This window comes from Trichoderma virens, assembly GCF_000170995.1.
Source record: "Trichoderma virens Gv29-8 chromosome Unknown TRIVIscaffold_5, whole genome shotgun sequence".
Classification (NCBI taxonomy): Eukaryota; Fungi; Ascomycota; class Sordariomycetes; order Hypocreales; family Hypocreaceae; genus Trichoderma; species Trichoderma virens.
In genome coordinates, this window is record NW_014013744.1 from 2205020 (window position 1) to 2224188 (window position 19169).

General features: G+C 50.2%; 4 protein-coding genes across 4 annotated transcripts; 1 reads left to right on the plus strand and 3 right to left on the minus strand.

Moving 5' to 3' along the window:
* Window positions 1–54: 54 nt before the first annotated feature.
* Window positions 55–375, minus strand: TRIVIDRAFT_26902 (uncharacterized protein; the record flags this gene model as incomplete). Its single annotated transcript, XM_014102613.1, has 1 exon — window positions 55–375. A coding segment is annotated over one exon (321 nt), but the record flags the coding sequence as incomplete, so codon positions are not given.
* A 6973-nt stretch (window positions 376–7348) lies between these two features.
* On the plus strand, window positions 7349–9433 carry PKC1 (serine/threonine protein kinase; the record flags this gene model as incomplete). The annotated part of the gene is made up of 7 exons (XM_014102614.1): window positions 7349–7391; window positions 7530–7652; window positions 7751–7862; window positions 7933–8137; window positions 8201–8356; window positions 8433–8884; window positions 8965–9433. The coding sequence occupies 7 exons, from the start codon at window positions 7349–7351 to the stop codon at window positions 9431–9433; spliced, it is 1560 nt and encodes a 519-aa protein (XP_013958089.1).
* A 3325-nt stretch (window positions 9434–12758) lies between these two features.
* Window positions 12759–14610, minus strand: TRIVIDRAFT_115051 (uncharacterized protein; the record flags this gene model as incomplete). Its single annotated transcript, XM_014102615.1, has 3 exons — window positions 12759–12978; window positions 13035–14080; window positions 14149–14610. Coding segments are annotated over 3 exons (1728 nt in total), but the record flags the coding sequence as incomplete, so codon positions are not given.
* A 2636-nt stretch (window positions 14611–17246) lies between these two features.
* TRIVIDRAFT_76718 (uncharacterized protein) lies at window positions 17247–17745 on the minus strand (the record flags this gene model as incomplete). Its single annotated transcript, XM_014102616.1, has 2 exons — window positions 17247–17447; window positions 17511–17745. The coding sequence occupies 2 exons, from the start codon at window positions 17630–17632 to the stop codon at window positions 17351–17353; spliced, it is 219 nt and encodes a 72-aa protein (XP_013958091.1).
* Window positions 17746–19169: the final 1424 nt, after the last annotated feature.

Consider the following 19169-nt stretch of genomic DNA (forward strand, 5'->3'; position numbering starts at 1 on the left):
TAACCCCCTTCTTCAACCTCCCCCAGGTGGCTTCCCATGCTTCGGCGGACTCCCTTTACCACTCTTCCCCCCTTTCCTCGTCTCCTTGCCCGGCCCCGTATCGTGCGCCGTCTTTCCCTCTCCCATCGGCTTGCTAAACTCTTGATTCGCGCCGCTTGCATTCAATGGGTTCGTCTCGTTGCCGCGGCCCGCCGCCTCCAGTTCCGATTCCGGAGTCGGATCCGTCTTGGACGGGTTGAACGCAGCGTCCTTTTGCGCCGCGACATCGTCGTCTCGGCCCGATCTGGTGCCATTGTTGGATCTCGGCTTGAGAGATTCGCGGTCTTGGGAGTCCTTGTAGGGAAGACGAAGGGCGGCCGAGGTGTGATATAGGCGTGGGATGCCTGTCATGCATCGCCGCGAAGTTTGGGCAAGATTACGAATGGTAGATGCCATGATAATGATGACTGATGATTTTGTTTTCCATCTCTCTTGCAAATCGAATCTAACTGGATTTCTTGCAGCATATTTATTTTTAATTGTTCGAAATACCTGAGGTCATGGTGACGCTTCATGGAGCCCCTGATATACATCAACGCATATATACATCATGTACATGTATATTGACGTCATCAAGTTTCACAGAATTAAGGTCAACAACTTGCAAAGATGTAGCTTGACAAAGTGAATCCACGTTGTATTAACTGAGCGATCCTCCTGTAATTCTTCAGTATCATCATCTTTTCAACTTTAGACGAGGTTGCAGTAGGACTAGGTACATGTTAGTAGGCAAGTGTGGGACACTTGTATCAATCCACTGCTTCACATGTCCTGTGTTCGCCTGTCGCCTATTGATGCCATGTTTAGATTCTAGAGCGATATGTAATTATTTGTGATCACTTGCATTCATTCAGTAAATACATTAATGATATTCACCGCTTCTTGTCACTGAAAAAGGCTTACGGTGAGAGGATGTGATGTATGGATAGCTAAGCAACTTGGCTCATATAGCCTACAGCCTCTCCTGAAATCAACAATGAGAATGCTTCTATTCCAATTTGCATGAGAGTGAATAAAATTCGACTTGGAAGGCTATTCATATCCGATGCCAGGCTGCGTAACCTACGGTGAAGGAGAAAACTTTAATGACATGATCCATTCGCTACCAGAATATCTTCCCGTGCTGTACGCAGATTGTCTCCGCCAATGTTTCTCCTTTCCTTCCTTTATGAGCAATCACAAGCACGGTCCATGCAGTATCTCCCTAGTGCTCACGTCGCTTCCCTCAAGCCTCATCACGAGCATTCGCGCTGCAAACAATCGAAACGTAACGGCAGTACAGAAACAGTTGTTTTGTCGGAGCTCCCGTAATGGGAAAGGGGCTTCGGAGGTGCCGCCGGGAGAACAGGCAACATTTGAAGTTTGCTCTGTGCGTGTGCCGCATTCGATGGGGTCCTGCATGCCCATGTTGTACCACCAGTAATTTTATGGCCGTGAGCGAACAGACCGCTCAGACATCCGGGCGATTCAACATCGGAAATACCGGCCCACGCAAAATGTGAGATGATACAGGCGTGTAGGTAGAGCTGGGACATGCTTGGAATCCAAACGAGCGGCAGAATCCTTTGATTTGCGAGGGAACCGGAAGGGCATTTCTTTCAAACAAGTTGGCAAAATGTTCTGAAAACAGCGTGCTGCATCTTGAAATGCTCAAACTTCATTCCCAGAATCGGAGGAACTGGGAGATGAAACAAATCGGTAAAGCACAATCGACTCCCTATGCAAAGAAACCATGAGCACCGCGGATCGCGTTTGTTGTGCTGCCTGGATATTGCAAACAGTCCACTCACAAATCGTTCAGCCATCTCTGAAACAAGCCCAGTTGGGTATGCAATGTCAAAAGTTTTATCTGGAATTCATCGAGCTCGGCTCCATCAAGATCCACCCTGAGCTCTCCCTCTTCCCCAGCTATCAGCTCGAGTAGTTGGATTAATTCTTCAGTGATTGATGCGATTGGGTTATTTGCGAGTTCAAAAGGGTCAAACACTGGCTCCATAACTGGTGGTGACGCAAGTCTTGCTTTGGTTACCGACGTAGTATATAGTTGTGTATTTGTACTGGCATAATGGAGATGGAAATTGTTGATGTGGGCGTTTGCATCATGATCTCCCTCTGTCTCTCTCTCTTCAAGAAAAGGTTATTTGGCGAGAGAACAACTCTGCCCTTTCCCAGTGTGACCAGCTGTTGGACGAGAAAGGCCTTTCCTATCAAGTGAGCCAGAAAGCTAATATGAATTTTGGGCTGGCAACATGGAAGTTTTGTTTCAAGGCTATTGCTGCCCAAGCTTTGGACGCTCCTTCATTCCTTGTATATATTCTACATTCTCTTTCATAAGTTTCGAATTTGTTCTTCATGTTGCTTCGATCTTGCTTGATTCGCAGATGGGCAGTTAATTAATGGTATCGTATGCTGTGTAATTCAGCAACTCATGGAAAGTTTCCTCAGACGCATTCAAGTTGTACTTGCACAGCTCTAGCGTAGGTCCTCTGCACGAGTCAAACTTAACAGCAACGGCAGTCCAATACGGCCAGTGGTTATTTTATGTATTACGCTTCTAAATACTACTGTAGCATAGCCGTACATATATATACATGCTGCAGATCATATTATATATCCCATACGGCTCCGTTTATAATTGGGGAAATAGGGGGCCAGATCGGCTTCTCAGCTAGTCACGGCATTTGAGGCACCGGTTAGGAGAGTCCATATTTCACCACCACCTGCAGGTATATATAGAATAACTACAGGTGGGCATGCATGATCTAATGTTACAAAGTGATGGATATAGACTGGGTCCGCGAACATTTCCGGGGTAGAGTAGGGAGTAGGGAGTATGGAGACACCAATATCCTTCTTGGTGTCGTTGCCCCTGTCGAAAAGGGTATGATTGCCAACCAAGATGGGCAACTTTCTTGCTCGGCACATGCATTTATTTTGTCTGCTGTTGGAGACAGGAGCTAATGACTACAAAGTATGATTTCTTGTTGTTGTCCCTCCTTCTTTTTTCCCCTTCATTCTCTTTCTGTTTTACCTTGTCCCTTCTGCAAGTGGCTTTCTTGGCTGCTGAGCTTGTTGTGGTCAAAGCCACAGATGCGGCGGTAGTGGATGCGACGTAGCGACGGCTGCGTGAGCGACGCACGACAGCTTGCCTCAACCAGCCAGAGCGAGCCCCAGGCAAATCCGTGTTACGACGACTATGAGGACATGACATACTCGTAGTTACTCGACAATAGTATGGCCTTGAGTCCTCGGATACCGGCTTTCAGTGGCTGGAATCACGATAGTAATCGTGCAGTGCAGCTCAAAAGTCTAATACCTATGTACTTTGTTGTAAGCCCATTGGTGCATGTACGAGTATCAGATCCCATGCACAAGGAGGCCAGATTACACCAGTCATGAATGATTGATTGCAGTGACACTTGGGGCCCAGATAGCTGCTGCCAGTGCTCCGTACAGAGAGCTCAGCCTGCAAGGGACACTGCGATTTCTGTGTCGTCCGGCGCAAACCAACGCCCAAGGACAGACCTAGTGTGGCGCGGCGTCTGTGAGAGCGTCTCGTGACGCCTCAGATAGCGGCGTGTTTGCGAAGGGGATCGGCGCGACACGTGGGCTAGCAGGGATGCGAAGCAGACGCCAGCTAAATTGAAGAGAATGATTATTGGGAGGTTTGCGCCGAGGAAATAGTCCGGATAAAAGGGCTGGGCGAGCAGCGAATCTGACTGATGAGCTGGAAAAGTGGCTGGCTGGGCTTTCGTAAAATAGTACAAGTACGAGTTCCTGGTAGTAGCACTGTGCGAATTGGCTTGGCTGGGTACTCGTATGTTGTTGAAGCACGTCCATTCAATTTACAGCAACAGGCAAATCAGCTGCAAGCATCCGCAGGGCGAAGGATCAAACTTCAATTTTAGACTTTGTGCCAGCCTCCTGAGACCTGATCCGCGTCCAACTTGGCAGCGCCGCTCGCCGCTCTTTGCAGCGCGCGCAGGGGAGTTTTGCCCATGCCCAGATGGTGTACAGTAATGGACTCGTAAGAAGATGGAACAATTTGGCTGTTGATTGGCTGCTTCGTTCCAGGTGCACAGTGCAATTGAATAGTACACGCGCCTTTTTGAGCAGCACAGCAGTGGTTATTCAGCGAGCAATCAATTGCGATGGATGGAGATGGATGGAGATGCTGTATTGTATCCATTGTATTGCTAATCTAATCTACCTCTGACACGGTGGCCGAAACAGTGCAGCCAGCCAGCCCCAGCGCCCTGCATATGCATATGCATCTGTCGGTTTCCCTCTTGCATTTGCATCCATTTGCATGTGCAGCCCGCCACGACTCCCTCCCAGCCATCTGGTTCGCCAATTCAATGGATTCGACAATCCTTCTGTCTATTGATCCTTCCGTCCACTCTTTCTTCGACGTCTGGTCGGGCTCTTGTGCCCTCGCTCCCGTCAGCTCAGCTCACCACGTGTCAGAGGTCCATCGCCGGGAAAACGCAGCTAGGTTCCTTTGGTCCTCTGCTCCGAGCAACCGTCTTATCTAGCAGTTCTGCTACTTGGACTTGGTTAGATGGCTGCTGCTAGCTGGTCACTAATGCCTTCGCTTGGCGATTGGAGCCCCCCGACCGCGTTCAATACAGGCGTTGGTCAGCTCTGAATCCGCCGCCGGACTCGCCGACCAGGCGGCTGTTGACACTCCCCACAGTGCAGAGCGGCTGGTACGGGACTGCGATTATTATACGATACGACGACATGGCCAGAGGGCCGGGCTCGCAATAGTGGCAGAGCGTGAAACCGGGCTACTGATGCTCTTTGCCCTATTGACTCGTTATTGTGCCATTGGTGGTTCACGGTAGCCGCTTCGACGGCGTTTGATATCGGCTGTGCGGATCTCGTTTGCCCTCTCTGTACGCTATTTGGCTATCTCTTCGTGTATCTCTCTGTGTATCTCTCCATGTATCTCTCCATCTCTCCATCTCCCCATTTCTCTTCCTCTGTCTCTTCCTCTGTCTCTCCCATGCCTTCGGAGCCGCTAGACAGCTAGCGGGTGGCAATTGATGGCAGCATCAGGTTTCCTCTGGGGCTAAAAAGCCAGAATGGAAAACCCCAAGAGTCCGAGTGTCAGCTTCCAAATGCCATTCCAGAAGTCCCGGGCGGTCCTTGGCCAGCTCTGACAACGTGGTACGCGCAGTAGTTCGTCTCCACCACACCAACCCATCCACGCCTCGGAGCAAAAGACAATGATTTGGCTATTGAGTGGCCATATTCACTCCCAAATAGACCGGGTCCCGCGTTGCATCGAATCACGGCTGGCCAGTCGCATACGTTTGCTTCCCCCCCAAAGCACGACTTGCCAGTGATTGTTGGAGTCGCATCAATGCAACACCACTCACACGATGGCGCCGGTAATTACATTTGACGGACGGAGCCCTTGGGTTATATTGCTGGCTGCTGATACGAGCTGCAAGTCCAAGTCAGACTCAGGTCGCCAGAGCCCAGACCGTCTCCCGTGCATTGGTAGCCTCATGGTTGACCAATATAGGTAGCTCAGGTCGACAGATCCATGAGATATTGATGCAGGAGGCGTTGCTGCAGGAGTACTGGAATATTAACATGTGCTGCTAGTGGCACTACTGCTACCCCATCTTTGAGCACAGCCAACAAGGTGAGCCCACGCATCGCATGCAGGTGAGCTGGAGTTGGATGAATCGGGCAGCATAACACGAACAGCACCAGCAGCATCAGCATCACGTCTCAACGGCCGCTTTCGACTCGTGTGCCTCGTTCCCTATCGCAATAGCTCTCTGCGTGCTCCGTACTGTACTCGTAGCCCCTTGCCTGCGGCTTCTGTGTGGTCCATCTCGTCCCAAGGCTGGCCATGGATGCGACACACCGCTAGTATTTCGCCCTTCTGTGTGACTCTTGACGACTCCGTACGACCCCCATATCTGCACCATCCAGACGCAGGGTTCGACGCAGCAAGTGCCGTTGAACTGTCCTACGAGTACTGCATCTGTATTTTGTCCACTTTACTGTACTACTACTGCTACTACTGTAGATAATACTCCTCACCATCGATAGTATTATCAACACCACTGGTAACACTATCTCTCTCTCTCCATACTACTCCATATCGCCCTTGCGTCATCCCGGAGCCCATGCCCCTTTGGAGGTTGGTATCAAGCAATGGGCTCCAGTTTATTGACTCGAGTCGTCTCTTCCAGTTTGTGTATGGGCCTCATTGCAAGTACATACGCCTCAGTAGCACATTTAGTACTCCGTCCATGTACCCACCGATCTATTACCATTGATTGATTGTTTGATTGACCACCAAAACAAGAGTCCATGTTTGCCCCCCCAAGTCCAGCCTCTATTCACTGCCAATACTGTACAATGCATCTGCAATACTACAACGCAACACAACACACGAATTGATCCCAGCACCAATCCAAGCCCGTCAACCAGCAGTACATGTAATCTTCGTGCTGGCTTTCCCTGAAACCACACCCTGCATGCATGTACCGTCCTCTCCAGCAAAGGGCATTGAATTGAGCCCACCTTGGGAAACGGGTCCCTGCACCGCACCACTGCACCGCACCACTGCTGCACGTCTGGCACAGGCACTAAAGGCGCTGAAGCTGCCCACTGCATTGCCGCCACGGCCGCGCTCAGTCTCTCTACTACCGGCACACATCTCCACTAATACAGGGCGCCCTCGCCCGCTAAACTCCCCCCCGTTCCATCAAATCTCCCGCATCTTTTTCAGTGCACTGGCTAGTCTGGGGCGAGCATTGATCATCGCCCTCTACCACCTATCCTTGCAAGCTTCGCTCCTCTCCTCAACCAGGCTTTTCCTCCTCTTACGCATCCTCCACGCTTCTTCATCCTCCCTTGAACTGCCTCTCGTCTTATTCCCAACCCGCGACGATCTTCTTCATTTCTTCAATCCCCCCGTCTGTCGACAGCAATAGCAATCGTCGACGCAGCCGTCGACTCGGGTTGCAAACAGCGGGACGACACTCCGTAATACCCCAACTCAGATACGAGCCAGCGTTTTTTGGCCCCAGAACTCCAACGGTCGAGCTCGCCATCAGAATTCGGTCAATTCGCCGCCTATCCACACCTGCTAGCCCGCCATTTGCGACTCGACCTGCCTCTGCTCCTAATTCCCCCCCCCCACTGGCCAGCCGATTCCTCGGCCACTGCAGAAAAGAACAGCGACCCGAGCAGACAAACTGCCATCTCTCGCAGCATGAGCCTTTGCCGTCGTTGACGATCCAGCTGCACTTGTCCCTCCATTCCTCCCTAGGCCTTCATCATGGGCAACAGTCAGGGAAAGCCCGTCGACCTGACTGGCGAAAGTACGTGCAAAACCCCCGAGCGAATCACGGCTTCCAGCATCCCTCCCTCTAAACCCCCTCCCACGTGTCTGGCGCGTGGTGCAGCGAACGAAGGCTGCCTTCTTTCTTGCTTCCATGCTGACTGACGGAAAATCACAGCCAACCTCAACCACTTCCGCTTGCTACGAGTCGTCGGCCGAGGCGCCTTTGGCAAGGTCCGCATCGTCGAGCGCAAAGACACAAACTTGGCGTTTGCGCTGAAATACATCCGCAAAGATGAAGGTGCGCCAACCCACGGCGATTTCATGATACCCGCTGCAGCTCGTCTTGAAGTGCGGCTGCGCCGGCACGGCAGAGCAGCACCGCTAACATGCCAACAGTTGTCAAGTCGGAAAGCGTCCGGAACATCATCCGCGAGCGGCGAATGCTGGAGCATGTCAACCATCCCTTCATCTGCAATTTGCGATACAGCTTCCAGGACATCGAATACATGTGAGCCCCCCTCCCACCCACGCCACACCACACAACCTAACCTGGGCGCCCTACTAACGACATCTCCAAGGTATCTCGTCGTCGATCTCATGAGTGGCGGTGATTTGCGATTCCACATCTCCAGAAAGACCTTTACGGAGGAAGCCGTCCGTTTCTGGATAGCTGAATTGGGTTGTGCCCTGCGCTACGTCCATAGCCAGAACATCATCCACAGGGACGTCAAGCCCGACAACGTCCTTCTCGACGCCGAGGGACATGTCCATTTGACCGATTTTGTAAGTTGTATCGAATCAGTGAGACTGCGCGGGTTGATAAGCTGACTGGGCTCGTTTTCGTAGAACGTGGCTTCTGACATTGTTCCGGGGCGCATCATGACGAGCAAATCCGGAACCTTGGCTTACCTTGCCCCGGAAGTCTATTCAGGCAAGGGATACGACATTCGTGCGGATTGGTGGTCACTAGGTGTCTTGTTTTACGAGTGTATCTACAACAAGGTTTGTTTTCCGCTACTCCCCGCAACGCAACTCTGCTGTTCGCGATTTTGAGATTTTGTGGCTAAACCCAACCCAGCGACCATTCGAGGGCAACAGTGAGAACTCGCTGAGCCAACAAGTTCAATTTTCCCAGCCGAAATATCCCGTCACGCAGCCCCCCGTCTCGTTGACATGCCTGTATGCCATTCGCGCCGCACTCGAGGTGAACCCCAACAACCGACTCGGCTCAACGTGGGAGAGCTTCATCTACCATGATTTCTTCAAAACGATCAATTTCGATTTACTCGAGCAGAAACGCATCGAGCCCATTTTCGTCCCCTCGTCGGACAAGACCAACTTTGACGCAACTTACGACTTGGAGGAGCTGTTGCTTGAAGAGGCCCCTCTCGAAGCTCGCGCAAGACGACAGAAGCCGAGAGAGCGACTAAAGGAGGATGCCACCGATCAGGAGATTCGCGAGGATGAACTGTACAGAATGATTGAAACAGATTTCCGTCCGTTCGACTACAACATCGCGGCCTACAACAAGTACGTTGGGATGCCCCGTCTTTTTTTTTCCTTTCCTTTTTTTCCCCCCAACTGAACAACGGAACGCTAACCCTCAGCAGGCTCACTGCTGTTCACGGCGAAGATATCGATCCGGCGACAATTGCGGCTCAGGCCCTTACGACAGACGAAGCTACGCAGATGAACGAGCCGCCAATGACCTATCCAGCTCCTCCTGTGGAACCCCTTGTCAGCGCTGATAGACATAGTGGTCGGGTGCCTCCTCAGGGCCAACAGGCTGCATATCCTGGACAAGTCCAATACGTCCCTCGATCGCCGCCCATGAGCAAACGAGTAACCAGTCCGACAGGCGGAGTGCAGGTGACGCTGGATGGCGGAGGCAGTTGGTCAGAGCTTGCCCGTCAAGATGCAACACTTCCAAAGGATGCTGCTACCGCAGCGGAAGCCAAGAACGAAGGATCAGGCGGCATGTTTGGATTCTTGAAGAACAAGAAGGGGAGAAATAATAGCCCCAAGCCCAAGGAGCGTGGCGTGTTGGGCAAGGAGGGAGCCAGAGTCGTCATTAGCTGAAAAGCCAAGGCCAAGATTGTGATGAATTTGCGACGACGCAACGCCTTTTCCCCCTCAAAGGACAGCGAACCGGATGCGATACCCACGAGGAGAATGAGTACGTGATACGGGCTAATGGGTTCACACGGAGTTAACGGAAGATTGATATTCTGGAATTCATATGGCCCGCTTGAAGCGCTGGCCTCGGCATCTCCTGGGACTGAACTCACCACACCTCAACATTGCTTGTCTAGCCGCCGTGTCGGGCTGGCGGACGGATACGTTGCCTTTTCTATTTTCTTGGCTTATTTTCGTCCCTGTATGAAATATCTACGAGGCAGGCATTTAGAGCACCTCTCGTGTTTCATATCTGGCGGCTAGAACGCCTTTTCGATCGTCGATACCCATCTCATTGTACGATATTACCTCCCTACCGGAAGGGATTCACATACGCACGTCCTAACGCTTTCTTCATGTTTGACGTTTTTTTTTTCTTGGATAGCGAGCAATACTTACCCAATTGCTCTATTCGATTTTCATTTCTCTCTCCTGGTTTGGCGTTGGCATATTTTAGACGTGGAACAGGGCAGAACAGCGGGCGGTTTTAGCGGGAATATGGATATCTGCATCGTCCTAGTAGTATCATACTTTCACTCAAAGTACACCATGATGTCGTTTGGACTCGGCCTAATGTTATAGACAGACGGAGAACAGTTTTCATGTAGCTGGCCATAATTATGATACATACATACCAATCAATACCAAACATATAGCTATGAGCATAAAGTCGCCTTCCTCTTTCCATAAAAGATTCCTCATGTACCTAGTCAGGTTGTCCTTCCTAGCTGCCTTTGGGCTAATATTCCCGTGATTTTCCTCGCGATCTAGTGCCTGTAAGGTCTAGATGGTCATAATGAGATATGAGATATGATATCACATAGACTGTCAAATGCAGCAAAGCAGCCTGTTCAGGTCGATGGATCGATCTTTGACTAGTATGGAAATAGTATACAGCACCAAGATGAGGTAGCTATCTTCCTAGGTATATGGCTTATTATTGGAGGTGACTTGGACGACGATGGAGGCATAAACGGTTGACGACGCTCCTGGTGCCATCTTTCTCCCCATCATACATCGATACTAATATGCTCTCTAGAATTCCTCACGAGCAGGCTCGCATTCCTGCACGGAGAAAACGATTCGTCACAAGGATATCAAGCCAGAAAATCTTCCAGTTCATCAAGGAAGAGCTATCTATACCGATTTTGGTATCTTTTTTGATGGCTCTCATCTTGGATCCTCTACCACTGCTGGGATTCCTGATGGTTTCAGTCAAAGGTATTGTGCACCTAAGACAGTTGCCCACTCTTCCGATCTCCGAAATGATAGAACCGACATATTCTCCCTTGGCTCTGTGTATGCCGAGATTTTGGTAACTTGGGAGCCTCAGGTGCTGCCACCAAGCTTGCTTATAAGTTGTTACGCTGAGAACATTGAAAACATCCTAGACTTTTGTTATTGAGTGTGCCAATTTCGCCAGAAGGCAGTTGGATTAGTGAGGTATGCATGCAGATACTTGCTCGAGGCCAACGGAGCACGGCTAGTTGCTGAAGATGTTGCCGAACGTGTCTGTTGGAGGGGATATTCTGGGATATTGGACCCTTTACCAGATACACACCAGGTTCACTGCACTCACGCTTTGCTTGCGAACAATGTGCACCTATTACGGCTGAGCGACAAATTCCCAGACGCATAATTGGCAGTTCTCATTGGGATCAAGAGAGGAATCTATACATGATTCGAAGTTGGAATAGCAAAGTCTCCAATAACTCTTAAGATTCCCGATAGCAGGGCTAACAAAATTTGAGTAGAAGCAGAAAATCAGTCAACGGAAGGGGCGGGGACGAAATGCAAAGAAGAATATTTGCGATTGCAATACAGAGCGCAAGTGCAACAACTATATCTGCAGTGAGTGCATGTTGCCATGCATTCGTATCTATTAGATCACAATCATAACCTTACTGGGGATTGGAAGGGATGTTTTATATGCGGTCCAACTTGAAGTCAGTATGAATGCTCTTGACCTAACAATATATCCATACATACGAAATACATGAGCATTTCACAATATGATTCACCAGATAAAGATATTTCTTTCTTCCGTCTCCTTTTTTGCTTTGCCCCCTCTAGTTGAGTGATCAGATGAGGCGTCGTATTAACCTCCCTGCAGTCCCGTCATGACACTCTGAACACGGCTTATTTTTGCGTAATCCCATGATCCCCCCCTGACTCAACAACACACATATCAGACAATTCAGGCAAATTTTACGAAAGAGGGGGCAAGGGGGGAAGTAAGAAAAAAAAAATTCCAACGTCAAACTAGAGACTAAAGAAAGTCTTCTTTTTCCTAATGATTTCGTTTTCGTTTTCTTTTTTTTTTTAACCCTTCTTTCCTCTCTTAGCTAACCCTTGCCGTGCCTTGTTACCGTGCTTCCCGATTTGTTCTTGATTAGCCAAGCATGACATTACATTTACTCACCCCCGATGTTACAAATGACTCAAGCCCATTACGGGTAATTCCGATATGAGCAGGGGAAATCGGTTATCCAAAGGCCAAGTTGGCAGAAATATCACAGCGGGAGAACTTTCTTGAGAGACGAGCAAGCGATTGATATCGATTTCTTTGATTAGGATAGATACGCCATCCAATCTTTAAATGCCTACCTGGGTATGCATATGTAGTTTCCCAGACATTTCATTGTGATTTTTTTCTCGGCTGTTTAATGTACACACGAAAAATGACCAATCAATGCGTATCTGTCCCAAAAGAAACAGCAAGATAAAAAACCAGTTCCTTTCCATTATTGCCAGCATGTATGCCCCATAAACAAAACGAACGTCGCCCATTGTTCAAAACCTTCAACCGCAATCCAGAGCCAGCCGCCATGTAACCCCCGTGAGTTGCCGAAGTCGTCTCCAGCCTGGATCAATCCATATCGAATCGTTCATGCGAAAGAGCGAAGACAAAAGCCAAGATTGATTGCAAAATGCAGAGCGTAATCATTCATAGTAGAGATACAACAGTCCGAGTCCCTAATCGTGTAAAAAATCAAAAAATAGTACCAAAATTATGCTTCAAGAATGACGAGTTGCCCTTTCGTCCTATGTCCATCCAATGCTTGTAAAAGCCCGGGGTCACTGGCCTCGGCCATGCCCCTCTGATTGCTCAAAACGCCGTAAAATCCATGGATTCTTTGTGTCCTCTTTTGTACCAGAATCGGGTTTTTATTGTACACTATATGCGCCAGTGGAACGCCATTGATTCTGTACATTATGGCATCAAAGGCTCACTCTGGCTCTGGCTCTTGTCAAGTGATATGCCCAGGCTTTCAGCCGTGCAATCGGATGCCTCTTTGCCCATGTACTTCTTGAGGATGCTGTCAAAATCTCTCTCGGCAACAACTGGCCCACTTCCGGAGCACTTTGCCTTCTTGGTAAGTTCTGAGCACAAGCCATCCAGATCAAACTCGCCATTCTGAGCCTTGGGGCATGCTTGGAGCCTTTCCCTATGATAGACATATTAGTATATAAAATACCCGAAATCAGATTTGTGGCGACGTACCAAAGCTGGTTACAGCTCATGTTTGACTTGTTAGATGGATCATCATCTACTGCGTTCTGCTTTGCATCGATCTCATCAATGAGATTGGTCTTCTTGGTCAGGTTCGGGCTAGCAGCGATGTTGTAAGGAGTGAAGAAATCGGCCTCAAGTGAATCATTGAACAGGTCGTCAAAGGTAGAGTTGGTCATAACGTTCTCCTGAGGCTCGCGATAATCACCAAACAGCTGCGGGTCAAACTGGCCGCCATTGTTCTGCTGGACCATCCAATCAAAGCTGTTGTTGCTGAAATCCACGCCGGAAAACTGAGCAAAGGGTCCTTCTGTGGTGGCCATGGAGGGATGCTCCTCGCCAATCGTCGTCAGGGTATCAACGGGCTTGAAGCCCATGGGGGACTGGGTGAATGGCTCTGGGGATGTACCGCACGATGAGCTCGCGCCGACATTGGAATGAGAAGAGGCTGATGGGGAACTTGTGCTATTGTTCAGGCTGTAGTTGACCGAGTCGACACTGGCTCGAGATCCAGTAGCGGCAGAGCTGCTGCTCATAGAGGGGGTGTGCATGTTAAACACGCCATTGTTAAATTTTGCGAGATCTTCCTTGAACTGCGCATTTCGTGCCGCCTGCTGAGAGACCACTTTGTCCATGTTCTGGCTTGCGGCAGGGCTAGGGGCCTGTTGGGAACTGGGGCTGATGGGTTGCGACATGGACTTCTGGTGAGCCTTGGGCAGGGGGCCAGGGAGGGTTCCGAACTTGGGGAACTCAAACTGAAAGCTAACATCATTGATGTTGTTGATGGCCGCGGCGCCGAATGGCTGGGCACGGGCAGTTGGAACAGATGTCTTGGGCGTCGCAAGGGTCATCCTCTGCTTGTAGTGGTTGAGCTCAGCAGTGATACGCTCGACTTGAGCACGGAGCATGCTGTTCTCATGGTTGGCGGCTTCCGAAGCCTTCTCCAACTCCTCAACCTTGGTCTCAAGATCCTTGAGATGCTTCTCCTTCCTCTCTCTGAAGGCACGCTGAGCAGCTCGGTTCTGAGCCTTACGCTTCTGCAATAGGCTTTTGTTAGTGGACAAGAATTCGAGAGGTATTCAGAAAAGAAGAAATTTGGGCGTACCGAAGTTGGCTCTGAAGTGAGCGGCTTACGGCCAGGCTTCTTGGGGACTTTGTCGGAGCCTTCGTGTCTCTTGGACTCATTGCCAGGGCTGGCATCGTCATCCTCATCATCAGGGTGGCTCCTCTTTTCGGGGCTTTCGGTTTCAGTCGAGTCGGATTTGGCGCTCATGGCTCTATCCGGAACATCTCCAATCATGCTGGCCTGGGCGGCATCATTGGCAAATGAAAAATCAAAGCTGGAATCACCAAAGTCGTAGTCGTAGTTGTCGAGGAAGGGGCTTTCCTGGAATGCAGCACCGTCAAGGCTCTGGAGCGGGTTCGTCTTGAAAGAAGTCGGAGACAACGAGAGCGCCGTCTTTGCATTCGCCTGCTGCTGCTTGTTCGCGTTGAGAGCCGTGAAGAGAAGATTCTGCTGCTGCGGGGTCAAGAAGAAATTCGGTGGCAATGACGAGCCACTTCCGGAGCCGGTTGTCGCCATTTCAGCAGAGATGAGGATGAGAATTTAACAAAACAGAGGCCAATGTTGACGATATCGCTGCCCTGAGAACAGCAGACAAGAGCGCCGGTCTCTCTCACTCTCTCAATACGGGCTTGTTGAGTTCCCTCCGTAGCCGCGGGTGGCGGGGAGATTGATTTGAAATGCCAGACGCTAGGGCGTCAGAGATCCAAGGGGGAGAGCGTCTCAAGAGCAGAGCTGCGACGAGGGGGATACGGGCAGATAAGAACAGATGAAAGAATGGGACAAAAGGGAAATCCCGGATGCACTGCACGTCACAGACAGACGTAGCGTTGGTCCCAGGAGTGTCGAGATGATGATGTTTGGTTGGTGCAAGAGCTGGATGGCTGGGAGGCAAATGGGAAGTTCCAGTGTACAGTAGCGGTTCTCACGTCGTTCCTTAGCACTGTGGGGCGGCGGATGACCAGGGAAGACGCTGCACTGCACTTTTTGCTGCCTGAGTCAGAAAAAACTCTTCTAGGCGCTTCCGTGCGGCCTGGCAAAGAGACAGTTATCGTGTGCTGGAGGCTAGGGGATTTCGCCGCGCACTGTGGCCTGCAGAGAGAGGGGACGCAGCATGTGGTGATGCTGGGGAGACGACTTGACAGATGCTGGGAAGGATGAGGATGAGGAATCTTGCCGCATTTGTCAGCGGCTTCGCAGGGCGGGGGCAGCGCAGCAAAAGCCGTCCGGCTCTCAGCCCTTCCAATAGGGTGTCTGGCTAGTGTGCCGCCCGCCCTTGGATTGGCGCGATGTCGAAGGTCCTTCTCGGCCTGACCGTTGTCCGCTCTGCCGCGACGCCTTGGTGTCGGTCCAGATGCTTGAACAGTCGCCTGTCGATACGGTGCGCTGCGCACGGTGCTGTCCTGAGAGGGTCAAAAGGGCCTCCATCTGGGTAGCATCTTGCTTACGGAGCATCTGGAACTTGACCCGGCGGCAATATTAAGCGGCTACTTCGTGCTTCGTGCTGCGACTGACGAGCAACACCAGGTAGTGTGCCGTATCTGTGAGTGCTCCGTATTATCCCCTCGAGTCGTCTATTTCTATAACAGGTCGCATTCTCGACACCGCGTCCTGACGAGACTTGCCGTCTCTTTTCTTCCTCCCCTTTCCGCTTTGCTTGCTTATCCTACCTATTATACGAGTACGCTTCCTCCAAGGGCCACGGCCGTTAGTGCATGACAGCAACATTGCCTGCCAGCATGAGCCAGGGGATATTTGTACATACAGCCGACATACGAGTACCTGGAGTACTTTTTGCTTGAGCTACCTCTTCTGGGAACAGGCACTACAACTGCTGACGACACCGGTACCTGTCCCGTACTGGCAAGTACACGAACGACCATCGACTGCAAAATACAGTGCTAATCGAGCTGTGTCAGTCTGCGCTGCCCCTTCGGCAATTGTGCTGTGTCCGGCCGATATCCCCAGAAAAGCCGAAGCCCAGCACTCACGGCCACTGTGTGTCCATGTCTCTTTTCTTGTCGAGACCTTTGGCCGCTCCCCCCTCATCCCAGAATTCAAGACACGACATGGCAAAGGCATTGAGTCGTCAGCAATCTGCTTGTGTGCCCAGCGGCCCGTCGCCACATGAGGTGATTTGCCGTCTTGGACGCATCTGATGCAACTAGTGCTGCCCACGGGCAAAGCTACCCAGATTCTGCCAATAACACGGGGACTCTTCTCTTCACGCTGCAACTCTTGTCAGACAGCAGGGGCCACTAGCCGTCAAAGGACACAAAGAAGCAGATACACCGCATGCTCGCTCTTTGTTAGTTGCGAAAGCCCGCCCTTCCGCACTTTGTTGCTACAATCTCCGGGCGATGAGTGGGGTTGACGACCAATTAGCGGCAGTCCCGCTTCCGGAAAAAGGACCCTGGCCTTCGTATCACCGATAATGGAGTTCAAAGTACCTGCTCACGACCCTGATTTTTCGATAATGGGCCATGTTCCTATGCATACCAAGAGCGAAGGTATCATCGTGGACTTTTTTTTTTTTTTTTTGGGCTTACATGCGTCCCAATGGCCAGGCGTTGGCCGACATTCCTATCTATCTCTAGTATCAAGGTTTGATCGAGGGGCAACTGAAGTTCGAGGGGAAGCGTAGCCAAAGGATTTGACATGGGAAATTTATGTAGCAACAACTCGCTAACGTTCTAGGCTATCACCGAATTCTTACTCCAAGGTTGACGGCGAATGCTACTGTTACCAGTTAACACTACTACCCCGCTGCAGAACAGCCATACTATTGGCCGGGTAGCTGGATAAGGCTATTTCTTATTTTGAATTTTGGCCAAACCTCAACTATTTTCCTATATCGTCGCTAGTGTGCGCAATTAACTCATTCGATACGAGAAATGCGACTAACGGAGGCGCATTTATGCCCGTCAGGATGACCATACGAGTACGCTGTCGGCAGTTATCCATTGCATAACTTAGTTGAGAGATTTACGACTTCAGCCGCCGATTGGGTTATGCCGTCCATAGCCATGCGAGGGGCAGATTCACCAACACTACGAATATTCGAATTGGGCAAATGGCTTCACGACCGAATGAAAGTCGCAGTATCACCGTCACCCGTGAGCACGCAAATGAGCATATGTGCGAATTCAAATCATCAATTCCTGCCTAGTGGGCTATGTATTCCCTTCGCTTTATGCCGTTGCAACGCCTTTGCCTTTGAAGGATCCCAGATCCTTATCCCGATCTAGTTGTTCTGTGCCAGCTGCTTGTGAGCCTCGGCCTTGTTGTTGTGGACGGTTTCGTCGATCTTGTCACCGAGAGCGTCCTTGCCAGCAGTCAAGCTGCGAATGGTTAGCGGACTTTGGCCATATACATGCATACTCGGAATATTTGCTCCGGCTTACCGAGTGCTAACATCGACGTTGTCGTTCTTAGCAATCTCCTTGTTGGTTTCTTTGCTGACACCAGAAGTAGCGCCCTGGACAGACTCGGCGACGTAGTTGAAAGCTTGCTTGGCAGTCTCCATTTTGAAGGATTGATTGAGCTCAAGATGAGAACGTAGGTTGTGGTGTAGTTGAGAGTTGAGAGAATTGAGATTGAAGTTGTAAGTGAAATTGTGATGCTGATGATGAGACTTGATCCAGAGGGGGGATGTTGAGGAGGTTTAAATAAACAACGGCCGAGTCCTCCACAAGAATTGCATCACATAGCAATCCCGCATTCCTGTCAATTCTGGACATTTCCATGTCATGAGAATCATGTTCCTGTAGCCATGATCGTCACTTGCCAGGCACAATCAACACTCAATTGGCGGCGGATACTCCACGAAGTGGACCAGAGACCGGCGCTCCACCAATGAGCATAGCGACACCTACGTCATGTTGACTGGTCCCGTACAAAGCTTAAATCACCTGCACTCCACATATTCCGCTTCTAGGAAAGCAATGACGCAAAAATCAAGATGTTGAAGCAATCTAGCGCTCGCAACATCTTGGATTCTGAGGAAGATCGAACTTGGGCCTTCAAGGCACTCAGCCGACTCACCAGAAACTATGCGGAGAACATGGAGATTACTGGGGCATTTAGCTCAGGACCTGGATCTAGATCTAAACAGGACCTCTCCACAATGCACAATGACGGCATAGATTCGTCAACAAAACGACTCGATGAGTGAGCAGCAAACAGAGCAGCATATCAATGAATTGGTAGGTAGTTGATGCACAATGGGTTTGATCACTACAATGGCCATGAAATGGCTGTTATGAAGCTCCTTAAAAAAAGGATACAGATATGTTGTTTTCTCTATCATGCACTCTCATAGGCGCTTCCCCGAAGCCATCACTAATGCAAACCACGCTCTCCGATCTCATTGAACCAACGTAACTCTAAACATCGGCAATTTGCGGTTGCATTAGTCTCAGAACAAGGGTGACGAAATCCTTGGCACAGTACGGCCGCTGGAGTAGGCGTGGATGTGGTGGAATAACAGGTTTTAGGAACATCCGAGCAGATGGATACCCTGAATATCCCTTTACAGATGTGGCGCTAGGACGCAGTATCACTTACAAGTATTATTAGGCTACTCAATAGTTGCAGTCACAAGACTAACAGTCCTGAACCTCTACGCCACGACAATTTCTATATAACCCATATTATGCAACTCGGACATTGCGGCTCTACATGTCGATTGGTATCAGAGAGAAGGGCATAGATGGTGGCAGATACTGGTGCATTCTACGTTTCTGGGTGAAACCTGCAAGTAAGCTAGAAACACAGTAGCTACGTTCAATACTGGGCAAGAGATAGTTCGCATATACTAGGTACATATGTTCTACGCCATCTTCATTAATCCATTACGCCGCGTGTATCTATTCTGGACAACACGGTGATGGAGTTTGCAGGTTCAAAGCTTTACCAACGACAAGGTGCCTTATTTTCCAGTGTCAGTCACATTACCCAGCTAGGCGCATGCCCATTTCATATGGTTAACATCTGCATGTGATTCGGTAAGTGTTTCCGATCATGGTGAAAAAACATTTAGCGCTGCTGCTATCTTTTCCCAG